The 26741-nt window shown below is 36.5% G+C and overlaps 1 protein-coding gene across 2 annotated transcripts in view; it reads left to right on the forward strand.

The window, feature by feature from the left end:
- Positions 1–5970: 5970 nt before the first annotated feature.
- Positions 5971–26741, forward strand: part of LOC103037955 (heterogeneous nuclear ribonucleoprotein L-like) — a 108771-nt gene continuing 88000 nt past the window's right edge. The window contains exon 1 of one of the 2 annotated variants that reach the window (XM_049465527.1): positions 5971–6409. In XM_049465527.1, coding sequence (XP_049321484.1) covers positions 6161–6409 — 249 coding nt within the window. In that variant the 5' untranslated portion in view covers positions 5971–6160. The remainder of the gene's footprint in view (positions 6410–26741) is intronic. The other variant, XM_049465528.1, reaches the window with a different exon arrangement.

Raw genomic sequence — 26741 nt, forward strand, 5'->3', positions numbered from 1 at the left:
AAGTTTTCAGAGTTAATCATTCAGATTCAGACACCTCGAGAGGCAAAAGGGAGAGGCACGGGCGTAGCGGGGGACACACAACACGCTTCACGTTTTTTGTTTTTTCATACTATATAACAAGAAATAACCTCATCCCCAAATATACAGCTCTGGAAAAAATAGAAGACCACTTCAGTTTCTGAATCAGTTTCTCTGATTTTGCTATTTATATGTTTGAGTAAAATGTACATTGTTGTTTTATTCTATAAACTACAGACAACATTTCTCCCAAATTATAAAATAATGTCATTTAGAGCATTTATTTGCAAGAAAATGAGAAATGTTTAAAAAAGTATGAGTATTGATTTCACCAAATGAAAAACCTCTGGAGGAAGATGGATGATCACAAGCCATCAAACCAAGCTGAACTGCTTGAATTTTTGCACCAGGAGTGGCGGAAAGTAACCAAAAGCAGTGTGTAAGACTGGTGGAGGAGAACATGCCAAGATGCATGAAAACTGTGGCAAAAAGAAAAACAGGGTTATTCCACCAAATATTAATTTAAAACCTTATGAATATGAAAGTTTTTTTTGTCTTTGCACTATTTGAATGTATAGAATGCATATATATAGTATTGCTAATGGGTTATAAAATGTATTTTAATTGTAATGCCTATATATATATATATATATATATATATATATATATATATATATATATATATATATATATATATATAAAAAGAGGTCACTAAAAAGGTCCAAGTAAGGATGTTACAGTTTTTATTTCTGCTTATTAAGCGATTTGAGTCCACAAGATCAGCAAAAAAGATATATAGAAAGGGTTCACTGGGCAAACAAAGGTAGGAAAGGAAGGTTTGCGGAAGAAAAAGAAACAAATGTTGCATCCAGGTCTGCTCCTCTCCGGTATTCACAGATACCTGCTGCTTTGTGCTTCAGCCGAGAGCTCAGAGTTCACCGTGTTTAGAGAAGAGGAAAACCAGAAGCTACCACTTCTGTACAAAAGTTCACACTTTGACTGGAGCGAGCAAACAAATCTACACGGCCTGAGAACTCGCTGAATAAATGAAGACTGGAAGAGCTCAGCTGAAGCAAGTTTGAGTCTCAGGGTCGATTTTCCTTAGAGTTGTTTTGACAGCTATTTAAGGAGATGACTAAAATGGACAGAGAAATGCTGAAGAGTGTATGACGCCAGAGGATATCCTGTGTGTGAACACATCGAGAGGTATGATGAAGGGTGTTAAGCTCAGGCCCTGTGAGGCCAGCCCAGGCCTGGGGTCTTGCATAGCTGATTGCTTCCCCACATCTAGCACACCAAATTCAGCTCCTTCAGGCCTACATGAAGCTCTTTAATTGTTTTTTACTGGAGTGTGTGTTGGCTAGGAAAGGGATAAAAGAGGTTCTTATTTTTTAGTTGTTTTTCATGCTACTTTTAAACTAATGCTCTGTTTAAGTGCTCATCAGAAATGGTTGTATATACCATATGTAGACATGTTCAGATACCTAGATACCTAATATAAAGTTTGCAAATGGGATAGGCATGGTAAAAATCCAAATAGAGCAGCAAGATACAACAAACCAGAGAGGACAGGCTAAAAAAGGTCATTCACAGGTGATCAAAACAGAGACAGAAAGGCAAAAGGGAAAAGAGTAGTCCAAATAACAAAACAAGTCGGAAACAACATAGCAAAGTAATAAAAGAAACACAGAGTAGAAGAGCTGGGGGTGTAGGGTCAATATTTGGCAAAGGGGAACAAAAACAGAGGGTTATTTATACAAAGGGAGACAGGAAATAGCAAAAAAAGTCAGGTGAGTCAGAACGCCGAAGCATCACAGAGACTGGTGCATTATAGGCAATGCAGCCTTTTAAGTGAGAACTAGAGCTCGAGACAGGCAGACAGACAGCGACAGGACTGACAATTAAATACAACTTCACTCTGTTCAGGTGCTTGTCAGAACATCTTTTGATTGAGAATATTGATATGCAGAATGTAGTATATCAGAGTAATGTCATTAATTTATGACACAAACTTATGCAAAACATGAAACAATAAAATGAATTAATATTAGTCAGTTAGGCATTATTAAAGCTGAGATTAAACACACAAAAAAGGTAAAGGTTCACTTATAAACTGGTTCTTTAATGCAATCAACATAAGGTACAAAAAAGCGATATTTCCCAGTTTCTGACACCACGCCAATACATCATAAGCGTATCTCAACGTTTGTTTTTTCAAAGTAAAGACTTGAATGAAGCTTCACTTTTTCACTCACTCATAAATTACATATTAGCTTCATAGCAATTACTGAATAATTAATAGTAGCTACTGGATAATAAGCCTTATGATTGATAAATGAATAATATCCCTAGATGTTATTAATTTTTCAAGATATATTTCTGAGAAGGTTTGATTAAATGAATCCACTGGAATAGGGGAGAAAAACTATGAAAGAAAAGGGAAAAATCTACAGATTCCAAAAATGGAGATCTAAAGTTTTTCAAAAGGTACAGAGGGAACTGAACGGCTACTAACCATGCAAGGTCTGGTAGAAACCGTTAAATCAATAAGACTTAATGTTTTAAATTTTGTCAAAAACCCCCTTGATTCACTTTTTACAGAACCATCTTTACAGTGTTAACAGTCTTTTTCAAATAGCTATTGCCAGGCTGGATGAGCAGTGGCCCACCTAATAGGACTGAAGGACTGAAATCTTTATGACACCCCGATAATGTCCATATAACATCTGATCTGACTATCCAAAAGCCAGACATCTCCCGCCACCGGCCAACTGTACCAACTATTAAGTTCTATACTGCTTTATAAAAGCTAAACACTTGTGTAGAGTACAGGGGAGTGTAGGGACTATAGGATAGTATAGGGTAGTATAGAGAGTATAGGGACTATAAGATAATATAAACAAGTATAGAGAGTATAAGGACAATAGAATAGTATAGGGTAGTATAGAGAGTATAGGGACTATAGGATAGTATAGGGTAGTATAAAGAGTGTAGGGACTATAGGATAGTATAGGGTAGTATAGAGAGTATAGGGACTATAGAATAGTATAGGGTAGTATAGAGAGTATAGGGACTATAGAATAGTATAGGGTAGTATAGAGAGTGTAGGGGCTATAGGATAGTATAGGGTAGTGTAGAGAGTGTAGGGACTATAGGATACTATAGGGTAGTATAGAGAGTATAGGGACTATAGGATAGTATAGGGTAGTATAGAGAGTATAGGGACTATAGGATAGTATAGGGTAGTATAGAGATTGTAGGGACGATAGAATAGTATAGGGTAGTGTAAAGAGTGTAGGGACTATAGGATAGTATAGGGTAGTAAAGAGAATATAGGGACTATAGGATAGTATAGGGTAGTAAAGAGAGTATAGGGACTGTAGGATAGTATAGGGTAGTATAGAGATTGTAGGGACGATAGAATAGTATAGGGTAGTGTAAAGAGTGTAGGGACTTTAGGATAGTATAGGGTAGTATAAAGAGTGTAGGGACTATAGAATAGTATAGGGTAGTAAAGAGAATATAGGGACTATAGGATAGTATAGGGTAGTAAAGAGAGTATAGGGACTATAGGATAGTATAGGGTAGTATAGAGAGTGTAGGGACTATATGATAGAATCGGGTAGTATAGAGTCCTTATAAAGTGAAGAGACTATAGATTAGTACAGGGCATTGTGGATAGTATCGGGACTATAGGGTAATAAAGGGTGTTATAGTGTAGTATACAGAACCATAAAGTAGTAAGTGGAGTATGGGGTAGCATTGGGAGTATAAGATAGTATAAGATAGTATAAAGTATATAGTGTAGTATAAGGACTATCGGGTTGTATAGGATAGTGGTGGGAGTATAGGTTAAGCATAGGGTAGTATATGGAGTATATTGTAGTATAGAGAGGTTGAGGTATTTTATGGAGCAAAGGTAGTATAGGGTTGTATAGGAAGTAAACGGAAATATAAGGTATAGTGGATATAGAGGCATAGAAGGAAGTATAATGTAGTAGAGAGACTATAGTATTGTTTAGGGAGTATAGTAAAATATAGAGGTCATAGTATATAGTATAGGGTGTATATGTTAGTTTTGGGGTATAGGGTAGTATACAGTAGATTTTCTAATGTGTCTACCTTGTTCTAGTTTAAAAAATGTTTTTTTTATGATATTTGAGTGTTTTTGAATTAAATTTGCAAAACAAAATTTGAGAATGGAATGAAAAAGGCACCAGTACAAACACTCAGCATTGTTTTAGGTCAGAAAAGTTGTGGAGCAGATCACGAAGCTCTCACTGAGAAAATAAAACAGAAGAAAAAAAACATTTGATCAAAATAAACTGACACAGCTGCTGCCAAATCCTCGCATTGTGAAATGTGTTTGAGATGACTTGGATATGACTAAGAGTAAAAATAATATCAACTATAATAATAAACATAAACAAATATCCCTGCATCTTTAAGTAAAGTGTGATTTCTAAGTTTTGGCATCAACACCAAATGATGCAATTGCCTGAAAGATATGGGAGATCCAAGAATGCAGTGCGTTGTAGAGCCTAGGGCTTCCTCTCAGGCTATGTGTAATTATTTGAGGCTGTGAGAGTCAGCATAACAAGTTTTTCAGTTCTGTGATTGGGAATGTGCAATTTATCCAGGGCACCCACGCCAGATAGCATATATATATACAGAATCTTACATACCCAATAAGTTCTGAATAAATCAGGTTCTGAATAGATATGTGCTGTTATCTGTCTGTTACCTGTATATAGTGATGCATGTCTGTAATTTAGTACAGAACCACAGTACATTTGATTTTATTTGAGATCATCTCACTTAACAGCAAATCAGTGTGCCTCCTAAAAAGGAATGTCAGCTGTAATAAAGGTGAAATTGGAGAGATTATATATAGTTATTGAGGTTAGGTTTCTGTGTCATTTTCTGATTAATATAGTTTTTTATAAATACTGGAACCATCTGTTAGTGGGTGGGGAAACACAGCTCCAGATTTCCAGTGAAAATGAATGTTAAACCTATCAAAACTGTATTATTAATAATTTAAATTATTTTACGTCACTTTCTACACTATACACATACACCAGATGTAAATATCTGGAAATAAAAGCTGTATTTTTTTACATTTTGTCTCATCTTTTAATGTCAACCCGACTACAGAAATGAAGGGTTGGCCTCACTGTTCCAATACTTTGGAAGTGGGCTGTATAAAATCCTAACATTGTATTAACATTAAATCCAACTTTCAATCCACCTTTAATATCTACTATATTTGAGCTTTTTTTCCTTTTTTATTTCACTGTTTTTTATTTTTGCTTTACCAGCACTGGTGTTTTCTTCAGGAAATGCACACATGGCTTTTAATATAAAATAAGCTGTAATTCACTGTATTTATGTTATTTAAAGTATTACCCAAAGACTAATATCTGAAAATAACAGCTAAAATGTTGATGTCAAACCCAAATGTTTTTAGTCAACAGCAGAAATAAAGAGACTTTATAACATTAATGTCGAATCAATCTTCTCTATATTAAATATCTTTCTTTACTACCAGCCCTGAAAATGCATATGTAATTATTTTATATAAATGTTTAAATAAGCTGTAATTTACCATATGTATATGTATAATATGAAATGGTAATCTTTTGTTTCATATTAATATTTTAATGTCAAACCCAAATGCTTTCAGTCTACAGCAGAAATAAAGGGACTGGCCTCACTGTACCAATATTTTAGAGGGGACTTTATGAAATCATCCCTTCAGGAAATGTATATTTTGTTATTTAATATAAATGTTTAAATGAGCTGTAATTTACAGTATTTTTATATGTTATTTGAGGTGGTTTAATCCTTCAGGCAGGTTCAAATCAGGAATCGGTTCAAAAGAGCCGAGCGCTAAAATAAGCGCACATGAAGGTAGAGGGGCGGGAGAGGGCGCGCGCGCGTCGTTGGTGCTGAAGCTCGCGCTGCTCCGTCAATGCGCACACGGCCGCGGGACCACACGCTCGCTCACCCGCTCTCTCTTCTCACGAGGAGGCACATGCTGCTCGCGCCTTCCCGCTCCGAACCGCAGCGCGCAGAGTCGTCTCGCGTCCACCGTTCAGCCCGTTAACCGGCCCTTGAGCGCCGCTGCATCGGCCCGAGCATGTCGCTGGTGGAGGAGTACGCGGAGGGGGAGTACGAGAGAGCGCCGAAGAGGCTGAAGACGGCGACGGCGGCGGAGGAGGGAGAGGAGCTGGAGGAGGGCGAGGACTCGGACTCAGCATCCGCGGGGCTGCTGGGAGACGAGGAGGAGGAGGAGGAGGCGCGGCGGCCCGGCGGCAAGAGCAGAGCCCGCTGGAGCGCGTCGAAATACGGCTCTGGGAGGAAGGTGAGCGCCGCTGGCTGGAAGCGGGTAAACAATTAGCTAGCTAAGAGCAGCAGCACGCTCAGGTTGTCTGTGTGTGTGTGTGTGTGTGAGTGTGTGTGTGCTTGTGTGTGTGTGTTTATTTACAGTGAAGCTCCAGACGAGCCTCCACATTCTGGAGTTTACAGCTAATTAGCCAAAATATATTATTTCGATATATTTCTACACTATGACCTATTACTATTTCTATGTATGTTTAGCTAAGTTGCACCCCTTGCTGACACAGATGTGCAAATGCACATATATACACATCTTGTTTATACCGTGCAGAAATATATTGCCAACTGTATAGGACTCTCTTAACGCTGTATGCAATAAAATCCTCACAGCAGTGGTCAGGTGTTCCAATACTTTTGTCCATATTGTGAACATCCACACAGCCAGTCATTTATAATCTACAGTTAATTTACAGTTAAAGCTTAGTGTGACTTAATAATTGTGTGAGTGTGTGTGTGTGTGTGTGTGTGTGTGTTTATTTACTGTGAAGCTCCAGACGAGCCTCCACAGTCTGGAGTTCACAGCTAATTAGCCAAAATATATTATTTCGATATATTTCTGTAGTATATGTCCTATTACTATAACTATGTATGTTTAGCTAAGTTGCACCCCTTGCTGACACAGATGTGCAAATGCACATATATACACATCTTGTTTATACCGTAAAGAAAAATATTGCCTTTAGAATACGACTCTCTTTATGCTGAATGCAATACAATTCTCACAGCGATGTTCCAAAATCTAGTAGTAATCATTCCCTGTGAGCAGGTGTTTCAATACTTTTGTCTATATCATGAACCTCCACACAGCCAGTAATTTATAGTTAAAGCTAAGTGTGACTTAATATTTTGTTTTGTGTGTGTGTGTGTTTATTTATTGTGGAGCCCAAGACCAGTCTCCACAGTCTGGTGTTTACAGCTAATAAGCTAAAATACGTTTAGCTAAGTTGCACTCCATTGCTGACACAGATGTGCAAATGCACATACATAGACAGCTTGTTTATTCTGTATAGAAAAATATTGGCAATAGAATAGGATCCACTTAACGCTAAATGCAATAAAATATTCACAGTAATGTTCCAAAATAAAGTCAGGGAGCAGGTGTTCCAATATTTTGTCCATATCGTGAACATCCACACAGCCAGTAATTTACAGTACAAGCTTAGTGTTACTTAACAATTGTCAGTGTGTGTGTGTGTGTGTGTGTGTGTGTGTGTGTGTGTGTGTGTGTGTGTTTATTTACTGTGGAGCTCCAGACGAGCCTTCACAGTCTGGTGTTTACAGCTAATAAGCTAAAATATATTATTTTGTAAACACCCCTTCTATTTATTACATTAAGCTTCTTAAGCTAAGTTGCAACCATTGCTGACACAGATGTGCAAATGCACATACATACACAGCTTGTTAATTCCATATAGACGAGCCTCCACAGTCTGGAGTTTACAGCTAATTAGCCAAAATATATTATTTCTATATATTTCTACACTATGTCCTATTACTATGTATGTTTAGCTAAGTTGCACCCCTTGCTGACACAGTTGTGCAAATGCACCTACATATGCATCTTGTTTATACCGTGTAGAAAAATATTACCAGCAAAATAGGACTAATTGCCAATATATATGTTTTTTTATTGGAACAATGAGCAGGTGATCCAATACGTCCATATCATGTCCATATCGTGAACATCCACACAGCCAGTAATGCATAATTTATAGATAAAGCTTAGTGTGACTTAATTGTCAGTGTGTGTTTGTGTGTGTGTGTGAGTGTGTGTGTGTGTGTGTGTGTGTTTACTGTGTTTACTGTGGAGCTCCAGACATGCCTTACAGATTGGTGTTTACAGCTAATAGGCTAAAACATATATATGTATATTTTTATATTTCTACACTTTGTCCAAGTATTTGTTATCGCCACTTTTAGTTGTTTCAATTAAGGTGTGCAAATGCACATACATACACAAGTTTGTTAATTCCGTAGAGAAAAATTGCAAATGGTGAATAGAATCTTAATGCTAAATGCAATATGTTTCAAAATAGTCAATGAGCAGGTGTTCCAATACTTTTGTCCATATCGGAACATCGACACAGCCAGTAATTTATAATGTACAGTTAATTTACAGTTAAAGGTTATTATTACTTTATAATTGTCTGTGTGTGGGTGTGGGTGTGCGTTTATTTACCACAGTAAATAAGACAGACTGGTGTTTACAGCTAATAGACTAAAATATATCTCTACAATGTTTTGCCAAATATTTGAGCTCACTCCTTCTTGTTATTGCGTTCAACTTCTTAAGCTAATTTGCACCTATTGCTGACACAGATGTGCAAATGCACACGCATACACAACTTGTTTATTCTGTATTAAAAAAATGACAATAGAATAGAACTCTCTTAAAGCTAAATGCATTATAATCCTTACAGTTTTTTTTTTAATTAAATGAGCAGGTGTCCCAATACATATGATCCTCTCGTGAACATCCACACATCTAATAAGCAGCAGTTTGTGTGTGTGTGTTTGTGTGTGTTTACTGTGGAACCCCAGACATGCCTCCGCAGACTGAAGTTTACTCCTAATAAGCTAAAATATATATGTCTCTACACTGTATTACCAAATATTTCAGGGTACCACTTCTAGTGAATGCATTGAACTACTTCCGCTAAGTTGCACCCGTAGCTGAAACAGATGGACGCAGAATGTAATCAAATTCTCACAGCAGCGCTCCGTTCCGTGTTAGATACTACAAAAAAGCAAGATGAACAGGCAATGAGCAGGTATCCCTATACTTTTTGTCCATATAATGAACATCCGCACAGTTAAAAAACTACAGTTTGTGTGTGTTTACAGCATTTCCAGTCTGAAGTTGCACATTTGCTGACACATGTGACAAATGCACACAAACACACACACACACACACACACACACACACACATGTGTATATATATATATATATATATATATATATATATATATATATACAAATATATATTAGGGGTGTGCCATATTGTATCGTACGCAATAATACTGCCAATATTTTTCGAAATCGTGAGCGCTATTACACCCTAAAATATTGTGCCATATCACCCACCCCCAATTATCACATCAGCGTACTACTTTTATGCTGTTTTTAGCAAAAGAAAAATTCACACTGTTCTTATTTCCCATTATATATATACTAGAGACAGATTATATTTGTCCTGTATCATTTATTTTACTTTAATCCTGGATATATGGAGATATGTAGAACGCATTATTAGTACCATGACATTAGTTATCGTTATTGCGAAAATACCATGAAATATCGTAATATTATTTTAGGGCTAGGGGTGGGCGATATGGCCCTAAAATAAGATCACAATATTTTATGGTATTTTTGCGATAACGATACTCTTGGCGATATAATGATATGCTGAATTTTAAAAAAATATTTCAAGAATACACTACTGCACCAAAATGAATATAAAATTTTCTTATTGCACGCGATATGATATGGCACACCCTTAACTGAGATTTAAAAAAAAATACAAGAAATTAATCAGTAACATTAATTTGTAACAGAAGTCAATGATCCAGAATGTCATGGTACTAATAATACTAATAATGCACTCCAAATATCTCCATATATCCAGGATTAAAGTAACATAAATGATACTGGACTGATGTAATCTGTCTCTAGTAGATATATAATGGGAAATCAGAACAGTGTGAATTTTTCTTTTGCGAAAATAAGCAAAAAAGTCATACCCTAATGTGATAATTAGTGGTGGGCGATATGGCACCATATTTCAGGGTATAATATTGTACATGATATTTAACAATGTTGGCGATATTATCGCGCACAATACTATATGGCACACCCCTAATAAATATATATATATATATATATATATATATATATATATATATATATATATATATATATATACTATACCTACTCCCTGTAGAGAAGTGTCACCAATAGATTAGGACTCCCCGGAGCAGATTAATATGATGATAAATTTTATGGATGCTCTGAAACTAATACGCTTGGCAGAAACAAAAAACTAAAAAATTATATGCTTTCACTTCCACTTTTACCATTTACATTTATTTTACCATTTGTGTTTTAAAATACATCAAATAGCATACATGCACATTTGTCTTGCTTTTAGCGTCCTACCAGACGCACAAATATGACTCAAATTAATTACAAAATTGTTGAGTTACATTAATTAGTCTTTTTATTTGTCTGGCAGTTATGGCTAAATATTTTTGGTTGTGGAATATTTGGTGTGTCTCTAATGAACATGAACCTATTTGCACCACTAATGCTTAATACTAGGCATGGTCTACAGATTGAGCTGTGGAGCAGTGGAAGAAACAGTTCTCTGGAATGATGGTGCTCCATCCAGTATCATTCAACATCCAGACTCACTGAATCACTGAATCATATCACTGAATGCAGTCACATCCTTACAGCAATCAGACATTCAGTCAAAATGCAGCACAGTCTAGCAGAAAGCCTTTAATGCTGGACAGTAAAGATAATAGAGCCTATGACAAAGCTGTATAAACTGTTTGCATATCCTTAGCCAATGAGGATAGTCCGTTAAAACAAGTTCACCTTCATAGTTCTAAATTTTTTTTTTTTTTAGAAAATAATGAAAGGAACATGAACATAAATATATGAGCAGACCCCCAGTGTTGGTAATATCCTTACTGAAAGAGATTCGGAAGCCCTCAGGTTTATGGATATGACAGTGATCTGCCAGTACTAACCCCACTTTCCCTGCTTTAACTAAAATAAAGAATACCCAGAAGAAGCTGTGACCTGCTGAGCGCTTTTCATGGCAGCCAGCAGCTCTTTTGAGTTTTTAACTCGATTACACCTAATCAGATTTCACGTTGTCTGAGACTGGCTGGCGTCCCTGGAGAAAAGCTCCAACATGAGGGACCCACCGGGACCAGGACACACACAGCACCATTTAAGGCCTCCTGAAGATGAATAGATGATGTTAATACATAATAGAATAGATGATTGGATTGAGATGGAGAGTTTGGGGCTCAGAGATGTCAGAGATGTTTTTTGTTTTCTTTTTGACTAGTTTTGGCGACCCTCCCTCCCCCATTGCAGCCCCCAGTTTGAGAACTGTAGATTTAAGGGTTGCAAACATGTTAAATGAATTACTTTCCAGTTTCATATGCATAACACTAAGTAAGCCCCACTGCAGAGCTTTCTGGTTCCAAAAATAATTGTAAAATTGTGTACTGTATTTTAAACCTTTGAAATGGTTTCAACTTTAAAAAAACATACAATTTTAAAGCTTTGTCTAAAAAACAAAATAGATCTGTCATAATAAACAGCTAAAAATGTATATACTGTATATAAAAGTTACAGTATTAGAAAAAAATAAATCATATCATGCCACCTCTTGTTGTCTCACACACAGATACACATCACGTCTCCCTGAGGTCTCGCACCGTGTAGTATTTTATCCCTGATATATCCTCTACAGGTGTAGGGAAGGAGAGTAGGAGGTGGAGCAGATATATAGTTTTCCATGTTGGGTTTCTAGCTGTATTTGTGACCTCCTCGGGAGTGTCATGCATCTCTGCGCTCAGAAACAACAGCAGCATCACCTTTTGCAGGCCAGATCTGCTGACAGGATGATGAGATCAAAGGATGGCAGGTGCGCGGCGGGCTGGTGTTGTCGGCCTACGTATTTACAGCTCGTGGCGTGCTGTCTTGTGGGTGAGGCGGATAGGGGGAGACGGCGAGATGGTTTTCCATTCAGCCTGCATCCATAATTCTCCCACTTTTATGTGTATGCAAATGGGACTGGGCTGACAACAGCCAAGGGGACGCTGCATGCTCTGTTTCTCTCTCTCTCTCTTCTCTCTCTCTCGCTCTCTCTCGCTCGTTCTCTCTAGTGGGCGGCTGTGTCTCTGGAGGCTGTGAGAGGCATCTGGGCTCTCGGTAGGGATGGCAGTAGGATGGTGTGGTTGGAAATGAATAATCCTCACCCCTCCGTTCTCGAGCCCAGAGCCTGTGATGAGTCTGCACCTGCTCTAGAGGAAATAGGGGCGACCAGGCCAGACCTTTTCTAGCTAAGAAATTACCTATTGATTTTAATCCAGTGATGCATGTGCATCAGATGCGCAGATATGAGGGGCTGCATTGGGGCCCGGAGAACACTGCTGACTTGTTTGCCCAAAGAGCTTGTAATGACGTGATTGGAAAAAATTGATAAATGGTCTTTTGATAAAGGGCCTAATATTAAATTCACTTTTTCCATTGTACACACATACACACAATACGATGCAATATAAAGCATTGCTCAGTATTTTAAGGTGTCACTCGATGTATAAATTATAAAGAACACAGAATCATCAAATATTATATCACTTATTTGACCAAAACCAGGAAAAAAAATCGTCGTTCAGAAAAATAGGCGAGAATAACTAATAATTTATACAGAACAAAGACTAATGTACTGTGACTCAAACAAGCTAAAGCGCTGCACCGGGTAACCACCTTCCAGTATTTTGAGATTTAATATATCATTTGATGTATAAATAATAAAGAAATTGCAAAACAGTTAGCACCTCGTCTTACTGGCTTGGACCTGTCTGTGTGAAAGTTTCTTCTAATAAATCCCTAATAAATTATCATGTAACTTTGTTTGAAAAGTAAAAATCTAGTTTTACAGACCTATTTACCACACTGTATTAATTCACCTCTGGATGAAATATGCACATTATCTAGCTCTCATTGATTTCATTGGCCTATGATGACATTGCATAGCATACCCTAGCCTAGCTTAGCCTTTACCTTTGTAACAAGGACTTTTTGTAATCATCCTTAAGTCCTGCCATATAGTGATGCTGTGTTCTTTGGGTTGTCATAGTGTTCAGTCAGCACTGTGTATGGTTAGCTTTAAGCCTTGCAGCCAACCAGCCTGCAGTTTACAGTTTCCCAACCATTAAATTGATATGTTCAATTCTGTTAATTCCTTTGTTTAGTCTTTCTCCACTCAGTGTGTGTTAGCTTGTAGCATTTTTAGCCTCGCCTTTTGGTTGTAAAATATCACAGAATGAAATGAGAGAATGGGAGCCATGTAAATGCACGATCAGCTGCACTACTTGCACAGTGTACACTATTTACCATTCCCAATAGTACTTAATTATTTTTATCCCACTTTACTCCCCAATTTTGCTATACCGATAATCCCACCTACACTTTTTAGCATTTCTTCCTCTCCATCACGAGTGATGCCCCAACACCAAGAGGGTAAACACAAGCATATGCCTCCTCTGACACAAGTAAAATCAGCTACCACCTCTTTTTGAACTGCATTGAACATTGCCGAGTATTCAGCGTGTTTGGAGGAAAGTGCAGCGACACGGTTCCGATACATCAACTTACAGATGCCTCGTGTTGATAAACATCTACATAGGAGTTGGATTTACCAACCCAAAGAAAACAAGGCCAATTGTGCTCTCTCGGGGCTCCAGCAGCTGATGGCAAGCCGCATGTCCGGGATTCGAACCAGCGCTCTCCTGATCATATCTCACAAATATATTATCTTGCTTGCAGTCTCACACTTCATTGCAGTATATTAAATTGTAACCCCTGTATTATGCTGTGTTATATTATGGATGTATCATCAGATGCTTGCCAATGCACAGCCCTTTATAATGGCATAATGAAAGTGGATGTACCAATTTACAGGTTCTCCACACTCCATCTCCTTTACAAAATAAGTTCTTTATGGACTCAAAGGAGGTTCTTCTTTGGTGATGCCTAAAGTATATTAGTAGTTTTTTGTTTGCAACAGTGTATTTGATCGAGTGCTTAATAAAAACATCTCTATATGTGTAGATCTGATGATTACTCTTGAAAGAGGCTGTGAGATTAGTTTAATTCAGTAGGACAGAGTCTGTCTTTTGTTTGCTTTGCTTTGCTTTGCTGTGCTGAATGTTGTAAGAGGTTGGTTTGAAGAAATCTCAGGTGGTGCTGTAAAGCGCTTTTGAACACAACTAGGTTCACTGAACATTACTTTTCAGGTACGAGTGACAAGCACAGAAAGATTGCTCTTACGGAAACAGTGTCAAAGAAGTCTCGATTCACACGTTTCCATACGTCCTGTACGAGGTATTCTCTATGAAGTGAACCGCGTCACTGCTCCACTATAGTTTGTGTGTGAGTGCGTGTATGTTTTGCAGATACTGGAGGAGCCATCCTCCTGTCACAGTGTTTGTGGTTAGTTTATTTGCCAGCATGTGAGAGTCTGGCTCTTGATTGAGTTTTGTGGGGGGCAGGGTCTGCGTTGATCTTTATCAAGGGAAAACCCACAATGCATTATTTTCATGCCTCATGAGGCAGTGAATATGCACAGATAAATCCTCTCAGCGATCATTAAGACTTTTCTCCACGGCATAATCTCTCTTCAGAATGGAGTACACCCAAACCTGTCACAACACTGTCACTAATTATGATCAAGATCCAGACATCTGTTTTTAAACGGTTTAATCATCTGCTGCACTGTAGGCTGCAGAAATGTAAATTATTTGAAAAGCAATAACAAAATTAAAAATGAAACAATACAAAAAACTTTTTTTTCTCATTCAATTCTTCCGTCTGTGTTTTAATGTTTCATTGAAATGTGACTTTAATACCCATTTCCATAATTTGCATTTACCATAAGTCAACCTGTCACAATATCTATTTTTCGTAAATGAAATATTGTCCTATAGGACATTATGATGAGTAATATTAATTTCCATTAACACATGATATATTGATAACATAATTGTACAACAATGCAGATACACCCTAAACCATATTTTTCCTTGAAAAGCTAAACTTTCTGCCTTTTGAAGTAATGAAACATACCAGTCCCTCTTCAAATGTTTATAAACCTTTCCCAATTTTTAAAAAAAATATATATTTTTATAATATTCTGGTAATTTTTGCCTCTGAAGATCCCTTTTAGGTTTAACTTTGCTATAGGCATGGATGATGTGTCCGTTCACTTTGGTACGCAGACGCATCACTATATGCAGCCAATCAGCTCTCCCTCCTACCCTTCCTCTAAACCCATACATCACTTAGTGCCCAGCAAAAATCAAGGGGTTTAGTGTCCCTCAAAATGCATTAAAAAAACAAGACACAAAAAAATGCTCACCTTGTGCAACATGCCTTCAACTGTTGCATTCTGCTCTGTGTGTATGGAGGCATCGTTATTAATACATTAGTAATTGTATGAGCAGCATTATTAAGATCATATCTATATATTGTATGATAAGTCAATAAGGTTATTATTGTGGCAGGCCTTGCCTGAACCCAATTGCCGAACAGTTGAATTCAAAACAGGTAAACCCAAGAAGAAAGGGAAAAAAATAATAATAAACACACCTATTTGCCGACCCCTACTTTAAGGAGTCTTGCAATAAATGTCCAGGACATTTCCATCTGTCATGGTTTTAAGGTTTTTAATTAAAGGAACATAATGTAGCTTTTTTAGCTTAAAAAACAATTTCAAAATATTGTTGATGCTCCCCTGAGTCTAATATGGAGAATAATATATTTGCTGCTAACTGTTTGCTCTGTAACTTTGGTGTAGCAGTTAGAATACACTGCATAAAACAAGCTGTGTAAAATAGGGTAATATAAGTCTACTGCCACAGTTTGGATTACTGATGGTTCTTAAACTCTCAGCTTGTCCAGGAATGCGTGTTCTTACCGGATGGTTTACAGCACTCAAAGCCCCAATGTGGGGAGAGCCCAGAAGCCAAAAAAACAATTTAAGCATAAAATGCTCAAAATTGCACTTAAGACAAACTTAAGGCATTAATATACAATTTATTGTCTGTTTTATTTATGTTTTTATGCGCTAATTGTATAATAAATTATAATTTATAATTTATATTTATTTAACTATTGTTTTACTGGCATTTCTAGCTATATTTTTGTAGTCTTTATCTCTTATTCTGTGATTTTTGGATTTCTTTGTTGTATTATTGACTTTTACTGAGGGCACGCTTTAAGATGCCGCAGCAATAAGTGAAGATTGGCTTCAGATCAGTTCCACAGTGACTATATGAATAGGCTTCATTACCCTGACACAGTTTTTTTCATGTCAGAGCGCTGTTACTGCTGAGTTTTCAGAATCTGTCTGGTTGTATAATCTAATTTTAGACTATAATGTAATAAAAGGAAATGAGTAGAATATGTTATGGTAATGCAGAATATGATTTTACCCATACTATTCATTGTATGTATTATTCAGATCTGCACTGCCTGTGTAGTATTATCTGCTCTACTATCTGCACGTTAATTGAGATGTATCTCCTGAGTCTGTCGGCCCGAGTGAACGTATAGCGTTAAGATTAGACTGCAGTGTTAGGCGTGCGTTTCTTATGGATGGAACAGTTCACCACTCGAAACCTTTGTTTTTCACTTTTTGACATGATGTTGGCAGTTGTTTGTTACATTTGTGACAGGATTTCTGGATGAATGGACCAATAGAAATGTTCCACAGTGAAGTAGAATAAGATCTTTTTTTTACATTGGTTTCCATTGAAAGTTAAAAGTTTGTGAGGTTGACATTTTGGGGACACAATGTGTTTGTCTGACAGTGACAGTATACAGCGAAGGGCAGTCTGTTTTTTTCTGTCTTTTCCACAACTCAGTCTTTCTTTGACAGGTACAACATAGTACAAAGAGTCCTTGTCAAAAGTTTCGAGACACCTTCTCATTCAGTGTTTCTCCTTCAGCGGAACTGTGCAGAAATTAGGGTTGAGACAAAATATTGATTTATTGTTGAATATTATTGATGATTATGGCTTACAGCCAATGAAAACCCAAAAAATCAATGTCTCAACATTAATTAAACAACTCAAACAACTCAATATTAAATAAGACCAATTGGTACTTTTGGCAGTGTGGGCAGTGTGCCAAGTCCTGCTGGAAAATGAAATGAAATCTGCACCTATATATGAAAGTTGTCAGCATGAAGTGCTTTAAGATTTTGGGGGAAAACACTGCACTGACTTTAGACTTGATAAAACACAGTGGATCAACACCAGCAGATGACATGTCTCTCCAAACCATCACTGATTGTAGAAACTTTACACTAGACCTCAAGCAGCTTGGACTGTGTCTCTCCACTCTTCCTCCAGACTCTGCTCCCATGATTTACAAATGAAATGCAATGATGATTTGATATCATTATTATTGTGGGCAATGTATCATGGTAATATTTTTTGTTAGATACAATACAGTACACTACAATGTGATTCCTTATGAAGGAACTCACATGTAATTATGTGGCAAACAAATAAGAGTGTGGCCTCCACAGTTAATCTCAGCCTAAACCAAACTGAGATGGTGTGTGAAAAGCTGGATCACAAAGTAAAAGGAAATTAGCTAATAACCTATGGGAACTCCTTTAAGACAATAAGGTGTGTTATGTTTATCATGAGAACTCATATCACGTTAACTATAAAATACAATTTGTCATACAGCTCTAGTGTTACTTTACCTAAAATGAGCTAGTGTGTTATCTCACAGCTGATACACTGTTCACAAGGTCTTGGGCAACTTTAAGTGTGGGAACTTTAGTTTAGAATGTCTCTATGCTGTGGTTGATTTCCGAATAAGGTTGCTGAATTGTTTGCTGGGAGGAAATGTGCAGCAAGTTTGCAAAACCATTACCAAATCATAACAGAACACTATTTCTTTCAGAAATAGTATTTGCCCTAGAAAGGAGCTGATATAGAATGTAGTTTTTGCTACATTGCTATCTTGATGATGCTCCACGCACTGTATGGGGAATAACGTCTCTGCGTCAATGTAATGTAATGTAATGTGTAAAAACAATATGTGTCAAATATTATAATATTAGTCTGCTGAATCAGTAATGCTTCCGAAACTCTCAGCTTGTCCAGAAATGCTTGTTCTTAAGGTGTATCTCACAGCACTCAAAGCCCAAACTGTTTGTAGATCCCAGGAGATATAAAGACTAATTCCACCATGAAATGCTCGAAACTGCACTCGAGATAAACATAAGGCATTAAATATACAATTTAATGTCTGGTATTTTAAAATAGATGACACACTTAAAATAGCTGACACTCTCTTCACAGGGTCTTAGAACGCTTTAATTGTGAGAGCTTGTTCAATATGAACAGTGGTTTGAGTTTAGAATGTCTGTACGCTGTGGTTGGTTGGATAATAAGGTTGCTGAATTGTTCTCTGGGAGGAAATGTGCAGCAAGTTTGCAAAACTTGTTTTTTTACACATTATCCAAAGTATGATCAGACCTTTTGATACTGTAGGTGCAGTTATGAGTGTAAAAGGTGCATGGGAAGACTTGTGGGTTGTCTAATGTCTATCACCATTGGTTTCTTACTGTTTTATATAATTTTCTCAATTTTCAGTATTCCTGAACATGTTACGGATTCTCTGTAACTGCCAACTGACTACAACATGATCCCAGTCTTCTGGATTATTAAATTTCCCACAATTTTGTATCTCGTTGCTGTTTTTGAGCAAGTTGAATAATGCTATAGATCAGAAACTTATAAACATTTTTTTCCTAAATGTTAAAAACGGTTTTAGGATGAGTTTTAAGTGGATGACTTTTAACAAGATATTAGAATGAATCTCCTAGTTTAACGGAAATGCTAAAAAACATACTGCTTTAAAATTGAAAGTTAATGCTGATGAATGCTAGTGATACTGCTGATACATTTTATCTGCTTGTAATTTAATATTGCGATGTGTGTATTAGGGGAGTGTGCCATATCGTATTGTAGGCGATAATATCGTGAAAATTGTTCAATATCGTGAACGAGATTAAACCTCTAAAATATCTTGCCATATCACCCATCCCATTTCCCATTATATATCTACTAGAGACAGATTAAATCTGTCCAGTATCATTTATTTTACTTTATTCCTGGATATATGGAGATATTTGGAGTGCATTATTATTATTATTATTATTAGTATCATGGCTCAATGATGATTGTGTGCAATATTATATTGTATGTGATAATATATATTTTTTTTGCAGTGTATTGTGTATTTTTTAAATCATTTTTTTTAAAAGTGTTTTGTCGTATCGCCAAGAGTATCATTATCGCGAAAATACCATGAAATATCGTGATATTATTTTAGGGCCATATCGCCCACCCCTAGTGTGTATCATAAAAAAAATCTTTAAAACAAATGCTGCGTGATTACACACACTACTGGCGGTGGCTTTTTAAAAGCCTTAACAAATGTCTGAGCAACAATAAGTTTAAGGCAGCAAGAAAATCTAAAAATTGCCAAAGATTCATTCCAACACTCTGTTTTAAAGTGTTGATTCTTTATCAGAATCAGTAACGCTGTCAGAAAAGGTGATACATTTACTGATAGTGTAAGATCTGCATTTTAATGATGTGAGAAAGTGTACAGGCCAGTGATTTTATTGTGAGTGCAATTGCAGAGAATCACGTTACACCAGTAGCAGAATCAGATTCGTCCCTCTGATTGATTTTATTTGTCTTTTATAAAAAAGGTTTATTCTACAGTTAGAGTAGATACAGAAATCACCAGCATATTCTGTTGTATCAGTTGCACCCATACTATTGCTGCTGCTGCTCACATGCACGAGGATGGGAGATTTCAGCACAACACCTCTTCTTTTATTTCTTTTTTTTTTGCTAAATGGTTGACTACAGCTTGCCTAAGCTTTCTGTAATTAGTCTGACATTCCAAACAATCCAAAAATATCAATATATCAAAGTATTGCTTCTCAGAAATACATTAGTGATTTTAAATAATAGTTAAAGCTGATGTACGTAAGTTTTGGGATTTAGGGCCCTGTCTGGTGAGAATGGGTAATTGCACCGAGCATGTGAAAGAATCATTTTAATCTGGACGGGTGTGATGCGGTCTCCTTTCAGAGCGGATGAATCCGATTCCAGGTTATGTTCAGTAAAAGAGAGAGAGAGAGAGAGCTCAGTCAGAAACTTCTCTCCTTTGTTTCTTTGTTTTTACTATGAGTGAACAAGTTACTGAGCTCTGAGTTTCCCCTTCTGAAGTCTCCATTGCTCCACCAGCCGCTCGTGTTCAGTAAAACTGAACCGGATCTTCTATTAGAGGCTGTACGCGTGAGTATGTATGTAAAGAGGTGGCGTTACGTGGCCAGAAGAACTTTCGCGAAAAGCGACCCGACACCCCAGTTTTTAGAATGAATATATATTAGGCTTAGCAGGGATGGTCGTTTCAGCACACTGGAACCATTAAACACAATATTTTATCCCTTATCTACTCAGAAATGCTTCTGCTCTCAGTTTAGTAACAAAATAATATGCTATGCACTTCCACTTTAACATGTAAAGAATGGTGTTGGACAGTGGTTCATTTATCATTCATCTTATTGTGTGTTAAAAATTGACATATATTGTCTTGCTTAAAGTATCGCAATATACTGCAATATTTTCAATAGTTTTCCTTGTATCATGATACACATTGTATCGCTAAGTCCTTGCCAGTACAAAGCCATACTGAAAACTATGGCTTCAACGTTTAGTCGATATAATTTGACGACAACAATTTTCATTGTCGACAAATCGTTAGTTTGTAACAGTGCCACAATACACAAAGTGCTGAAGACAGAAGCGCAATGGGAGACACAGTTTACACTCAAGTTACACACTAAGAAAAATAAGTACAGATTTGTACTTAAAAGAGTACAAAGCTTGTCGCTGGGGCTGTACTCATATTGAGGTACAAAAAAAGTACCTTTCAGTAAAAGTCCTATTTTTGTACCCATGTTTTTTGTGCCAGTAAAGATTATAAATATTCTAAACATTATCATCAACTGAATATGTGTCAAGAACTTGATGAAACAAAATTGTCTGGCTTTCAAATAAAAATTGTGCGATTAAAATAAATATTGTTTTAGTACAGTGATACAGAATATTAAATGTACCTTTTAGGTGGTTAAATGGTACAAATCTGTACTTATTGCTGTTAGTAAAGACTTTGTACTTCAGAGGGAACATCTGACCCTGTAAAGACCAATATTGTACTACTGAGGGTACAATTATAAAGAATGTACCTTTGAGTACAAAAAAGTACTCATATCGTACCTCTGTTGTGTAGTTTGTGTCTCCAAAAGTGGCCAAACACAACAGATTACATATCAAATCACTAAATATCAGTACTTTCCACTACGTTTAATCATCGTTCTAATATTTGAATGCCATTTAAATTTCATTTTCTGCTGTTTCTATCGTTTTTAGAGATGGCAGAAATAATCGTTGACTAATCGACTAATCAAAAAAATATAATCGTCAGATTAGTTGACTACCAAACTAATTATTAGTTGCAGCCCTACTGAAAACATCTGCACTTTTCTGGCCTTTGACTTTGCCCTCGCTTTAAGCTTTCGAAATTTAGCATCTTCTCATTTTAGTGAGCTGAATAAATGCAGCTCTGAATAAAATAGGTACATACCCAACCACGAGCGAGTGCAGACCAGTGAGTGGATTAGTATAGATAGAGTACTCAGAAGCAGAACAGCGCGCCAGGGTATTTTGGGTTGAGGTGTTTTTTTGGACCAAAACTATGCAAGGTGTTTGCGGCCCTGTGAGTTTTTTTTAAGATGATGCTCACCACGGACGGCTGCAGTCTGTTCAGGGCAGGTCGATATTAGCTCGCTCGCCCCAACTGACTTAATAAAAGTTTGATGCTGCGTGACCGCAGTGCCTCTCAACACAGGGGCGCGTAAAGTTAGATGCCCGCTGTGATCTCAGCGGCGGCCTTCACAGGGGAGTGTTGAAAGCGCAGACGCTCCTCTGAACGAGATCTGAAGGCGCGGCGGCTCCCGGCTGCCCTACTTAGCCGCGATTTCACTGACGGCCACTAATGCTCAAACACTTTCTGACATCAGACGGCTGATAGAGGCGACGCTTAATATTCTCCAGCTTTCATGAGTCGCCTGCTTATGTAATCCCGCTCTGGAATTAAGGCAGAAGTCGACTTTTATTTATTTATTACCCCTTTCTTTCTCTATCTTCTCTCATTCAGACGCTTTGCTCTGAAGCTGGGTTTTAATTTTGATGATCAAATAATGCAAATTATGTGATTAGTGGCACAAACACATCCAGAGTGCAGGTACCTGCCTGGGCTACCTGAGCCCGTATCTAACCTGCTGGAATTTGCATGTACTGTATGTTTGCTTTTGATTAGAGTTGTTTGTGTTTGTTCATAAGCGGACACAGCTTCAGTAATGTAGCCTGACCTCATTATTGCCCATTGTTTTTACTAAGCAAGAAGAGCCCATTAAAATGAATGAGCAGATATGTAACCTTGTTTAACAACAGTGAATATATTTTGTCTGTTTTATTTATTTACAGTGTTTTTGTTGGGTGTGCACTGAAATTATATTTTGTTCTAAAACTGAAACTAAGCAAAAATAAACATTTGGCCAATAGCCGAATACCAAACATTTATTCCCATTATATCCCATTATATTTTCCATAAATGTATAACTTTTTCTTAAAATATATATTTTGCCTACAATTTATCAGGGTTCGTACAGTCATGAAAAAATGGAAAAGTCATAGAATTTGAAAATAGCAGTTTCCAGGCCTGTATAAGTTTTGGGAAAATAAAAATGCTCAGAAAGTTTTGTGAAAGTTCATGGAAAATTGGTCTACAAATATTTGTGTTTCAATTTATTAATGGAGAAAATCTATTTTGAGCTACAAATACATCAGCTCAGAGTTAATTCAGTAATTTAAGCCTACACAGTGGAGCTCTTAGGATCTAACACACATTTTATTATTAGAAATTGTGTGTCAAAATTTTTATCAAATTCATTTTAGACCTACTATAATCAATTTTAATTATAGCTTTGGTTGATTTTTTGTTTTATTGTCCATGTCTGCACCAGTGACGGATGCTGGTCTTTCAAGGAGGGGAAGCTCAATTTCGGCCTACATCTTAACATATGTAGTTTTATTTATACAAAAATTCTACTCTCCCTGAGATTTTTTTTTGTAAACAAAAGGCATTATTTTCAAGTTTTCACTACACAACAAAAAGGTACCCATTCTTTACATTGAACAATTACATAAAAACAACGCTATGACATGAATAAACATAAAATGATCAGTAAAAAAAAACATTACGCAAAATCTTTAAAGTTGGTAAAGGAAAAAATGCAGGTAAATTTATTTCCTTTTTGGACAGTTTTAATTTCCTTAAATAATCCCTTTATTAATTTAAATTATTTAAATTGTTTTTAATAATAACACAATACTTACTACTTGCCCCAGTTCATTTATGTCCTGAGATAGTTTCATCAGGAGGAATGGCCATCAGTACATTTTATTTGTTACAGCACTTCCAGTCAGCCAGCTCACTTTATCACACCAGAACAGCTGAAAAGACCTGTTACTTTTTCCCACCTTTTACACCAAATTAATCTGAGCAGTTGATCTGCCCTCCTGTTTAACTCTTAAGTTTTTCTTTGTAAGGAAGACTATCAAATGGATTTTTACACTAAAAGATCGCTGATTCGCTCATTTCGCTGTCAATCAAAAAGGGACTCCGCCTCAGACAGATCATCCAATCATCACGCAGAAGCTCAGCGTCCGGGCCGGCCGAAGCCAGCCCACTGCCCCATAGACCCCCAGAGACGCTGAGCATCCGATGGGCGGGACATAGCCCAGCATTTATTCAATAACTCGTCTGGTTTCGCCGCGCGCTTTGCTCCGCTATTGAAGTCTGTGCACTGTTTAAAGCAGCGCTGTGAAGCTGCGGGAATGAGTGAGAGGAAAGCCGCGGCGTTACCAGTGATAAGAAGCTGATTCTGAACTAAGTTCAGCGCGGTGTAGCGCATATTTAATCAGTGACATGTACACATAATAGTATATATTTAATCACTTATTTTTTTACATTTTAGGGGAAGCTGAGCTTCCCTTGCAGTCTTAGAGCAATCGCCACTGGTTTGCACTGATGTTTTAAAAATCATATGGTCATATATATTTTCCTTGAAGGGAGGGGAAAAGTTATGAAAAAATCATGGAAATGTATTGGTTAAAATACCTGTATGAACCCTGATTTATAAATATTTATTAAACACATACTATTTTATTATCCTAGTAGACATACCAAGAACACACGCTACATTTCCCTGAGCAGTGTTGATTTAATTGATTGAAATTCTATAGCCACACATTTAGCTAGCTACCTCTGTCGTGCTATTCTAGTCATAAATGTACTTTAGTAGTGCAATTTAGTGCTTCTTAAAGTGCATGTGAGTAAAAATCACACAGAGAAACAAACACATGCTAAGGCCAAGTTAGCTCATAGATTGTATCTTTCAGTTAAAAAACAGACACTTTAGGAAAAGTGAACACTTTATTTCATTTTATTTATGTAAGTAGAACATAAAATAAATATAAATGTTCTATATAAATTATTCTGACTTTGTTGTCCATTTTTAGCTGAATATTTTCAGTTGCTAAATATTCTAATTTGGTATTTTTTTTATTTTTAAGTGCATTTCTCTTTAAAATTTCATGACTGTACCTTCTTATAAAATCAAGTGGTTTAAGAATGACAGTAATATAATTGATCTCAGTTATTCCAGGTACAATATATAATTCAAAGAATTTGGGAAAGGATAAATGATATAGACACTGCTATATATGTAGTTTTCCTCTGTGTATCCAGACTGACAGCTTATTCTCTGTTTAAATCTGTATCTATAAATGAAATATATGTAAAGCAAAAGCTCTGAGAATTGTGCAGAATCTTAATGGATGGCCCTGAAGCTGTAGACGACCGATTTTATCCACAAGTCAATTTAAAATGTCCCAGATTCACAGCTCAGTGTGAAATGAAGAACTTTATATAAAACTTAAATAAATACATTCTTTTTATATACTGTTACAGATTATACTATAGTGAGTGAGCTCATGTCGGCTGTATTTAATAGCAGTAGTTAGAAAATATATATTCAGATATTTTAATTAAAAGTAAATGCAATATGAGGATGAAAAATATTTATTCTAATCAGTATAAAAAATAATTTATCATCTACAATAGAACTTTGTTGTTTTGGTTTTGTTTGATAAAGGCACTAAATGCGTTATTAAGATTTCAATTTGTAGACTTATATATTTTTAAATCAGTTATTTCATGTCATCAAATACAAATTTTAATCTAAAATGTAAGTATAACTAGACAATTTAGTGTCAATATTTTTAGACCACAATGTTTTAATGAAAAAGATATAATATTTCAAAAAATGCTGTTATCATGAAATGTTTTTTTTTTTTTATCTTGGTATTGCTGTGTGTCACAGTATATTGTGTACAATATAAAATGGTACACCTCTAATTTCAAATGACTTATTAACTTTAACTGAAGAATTGATTCTTTACAGGTTTATATGTGTAGACGTGTAGATTTGTTGTGTTCTTGGCTGTTTTTCTGTGGCAGTTTTAAACCACAAATTATTTTTTTATTTTTTTATTTTACCAAATTAAAAACGTCTGAAACATAATCAAGAGGAAGATTGATGATCACAAGCCATTAAACCAAACTGAACTGCTTGAATTTCTGCACCAGGAGTGGCATAAAGTTATCCAAAAGCAGTGTGTAAGACTGGTGGAGGAGAACATGATGCCGAGATGCATGAAAACTGATTAAAAACCAGGGTTATTCCACCAAATATTGATTTCTGATCTCTTAAAACTTTATGAATAGGAACTTCTTTGAGGTCTGAAAGCACTTCATCTTTTTTAATGGTAGCCGTTTCTCATTTTCTGATTTTCTGCAAATAAATGCTCTGAATGACAATATTTTTATTTAGAATTTGGGAGAAATGTTGTCCGTAGTTTATAGAATAAAACATCAATGTTCATTTTACTCAAACAATAAATAGCAAAATCAGAGAAACTGGTGAAAGGGTGTATGTAGGAGAAACAGTTTTATTCGGTTGGCCTGCAGTGTGAGAGTCCAGTATGGGAGTGAGAGAGAGAGAGCTTAAGACAGTTAGCTTTGACGTATCTGTGCTATAGCAGAGGTGCACTCTGTTCACGGGCTGCTGCAACTTTGCTGGATTCTGCAGAAGCTCCTTTGCTGCATACTTGACACCAGCGCGCCCCACAGAGCCTTTTCTTCTCTTTTTTTCATTCCGACTTTCATCTGAACTCCCTGTTTTTTTTCCTGGGCCGGCCGACGAGTCCCGCTAGAAATGTGTCACTCTGCGTAATTAATTTTAGCAATTTTGATAATCAAATTGGGGGCTTTAGGAATTTGATCGAA

Source organism: Astyanax mexicanus, chromosome 16 (assembly GCF_023375975.1).
Source record: "Astyanax mexicanus isolate ESR-SI-001 chromosome 16, AstMex3_surface, whole genome shotgun sequence".
Classification (NCBI taxonomy): Eukaryota; Metazoa; Chordata; class Actinopteri; order Characiformes; family Acestrorhamphidae; genus Astyanax; species Astyanax mexicanus.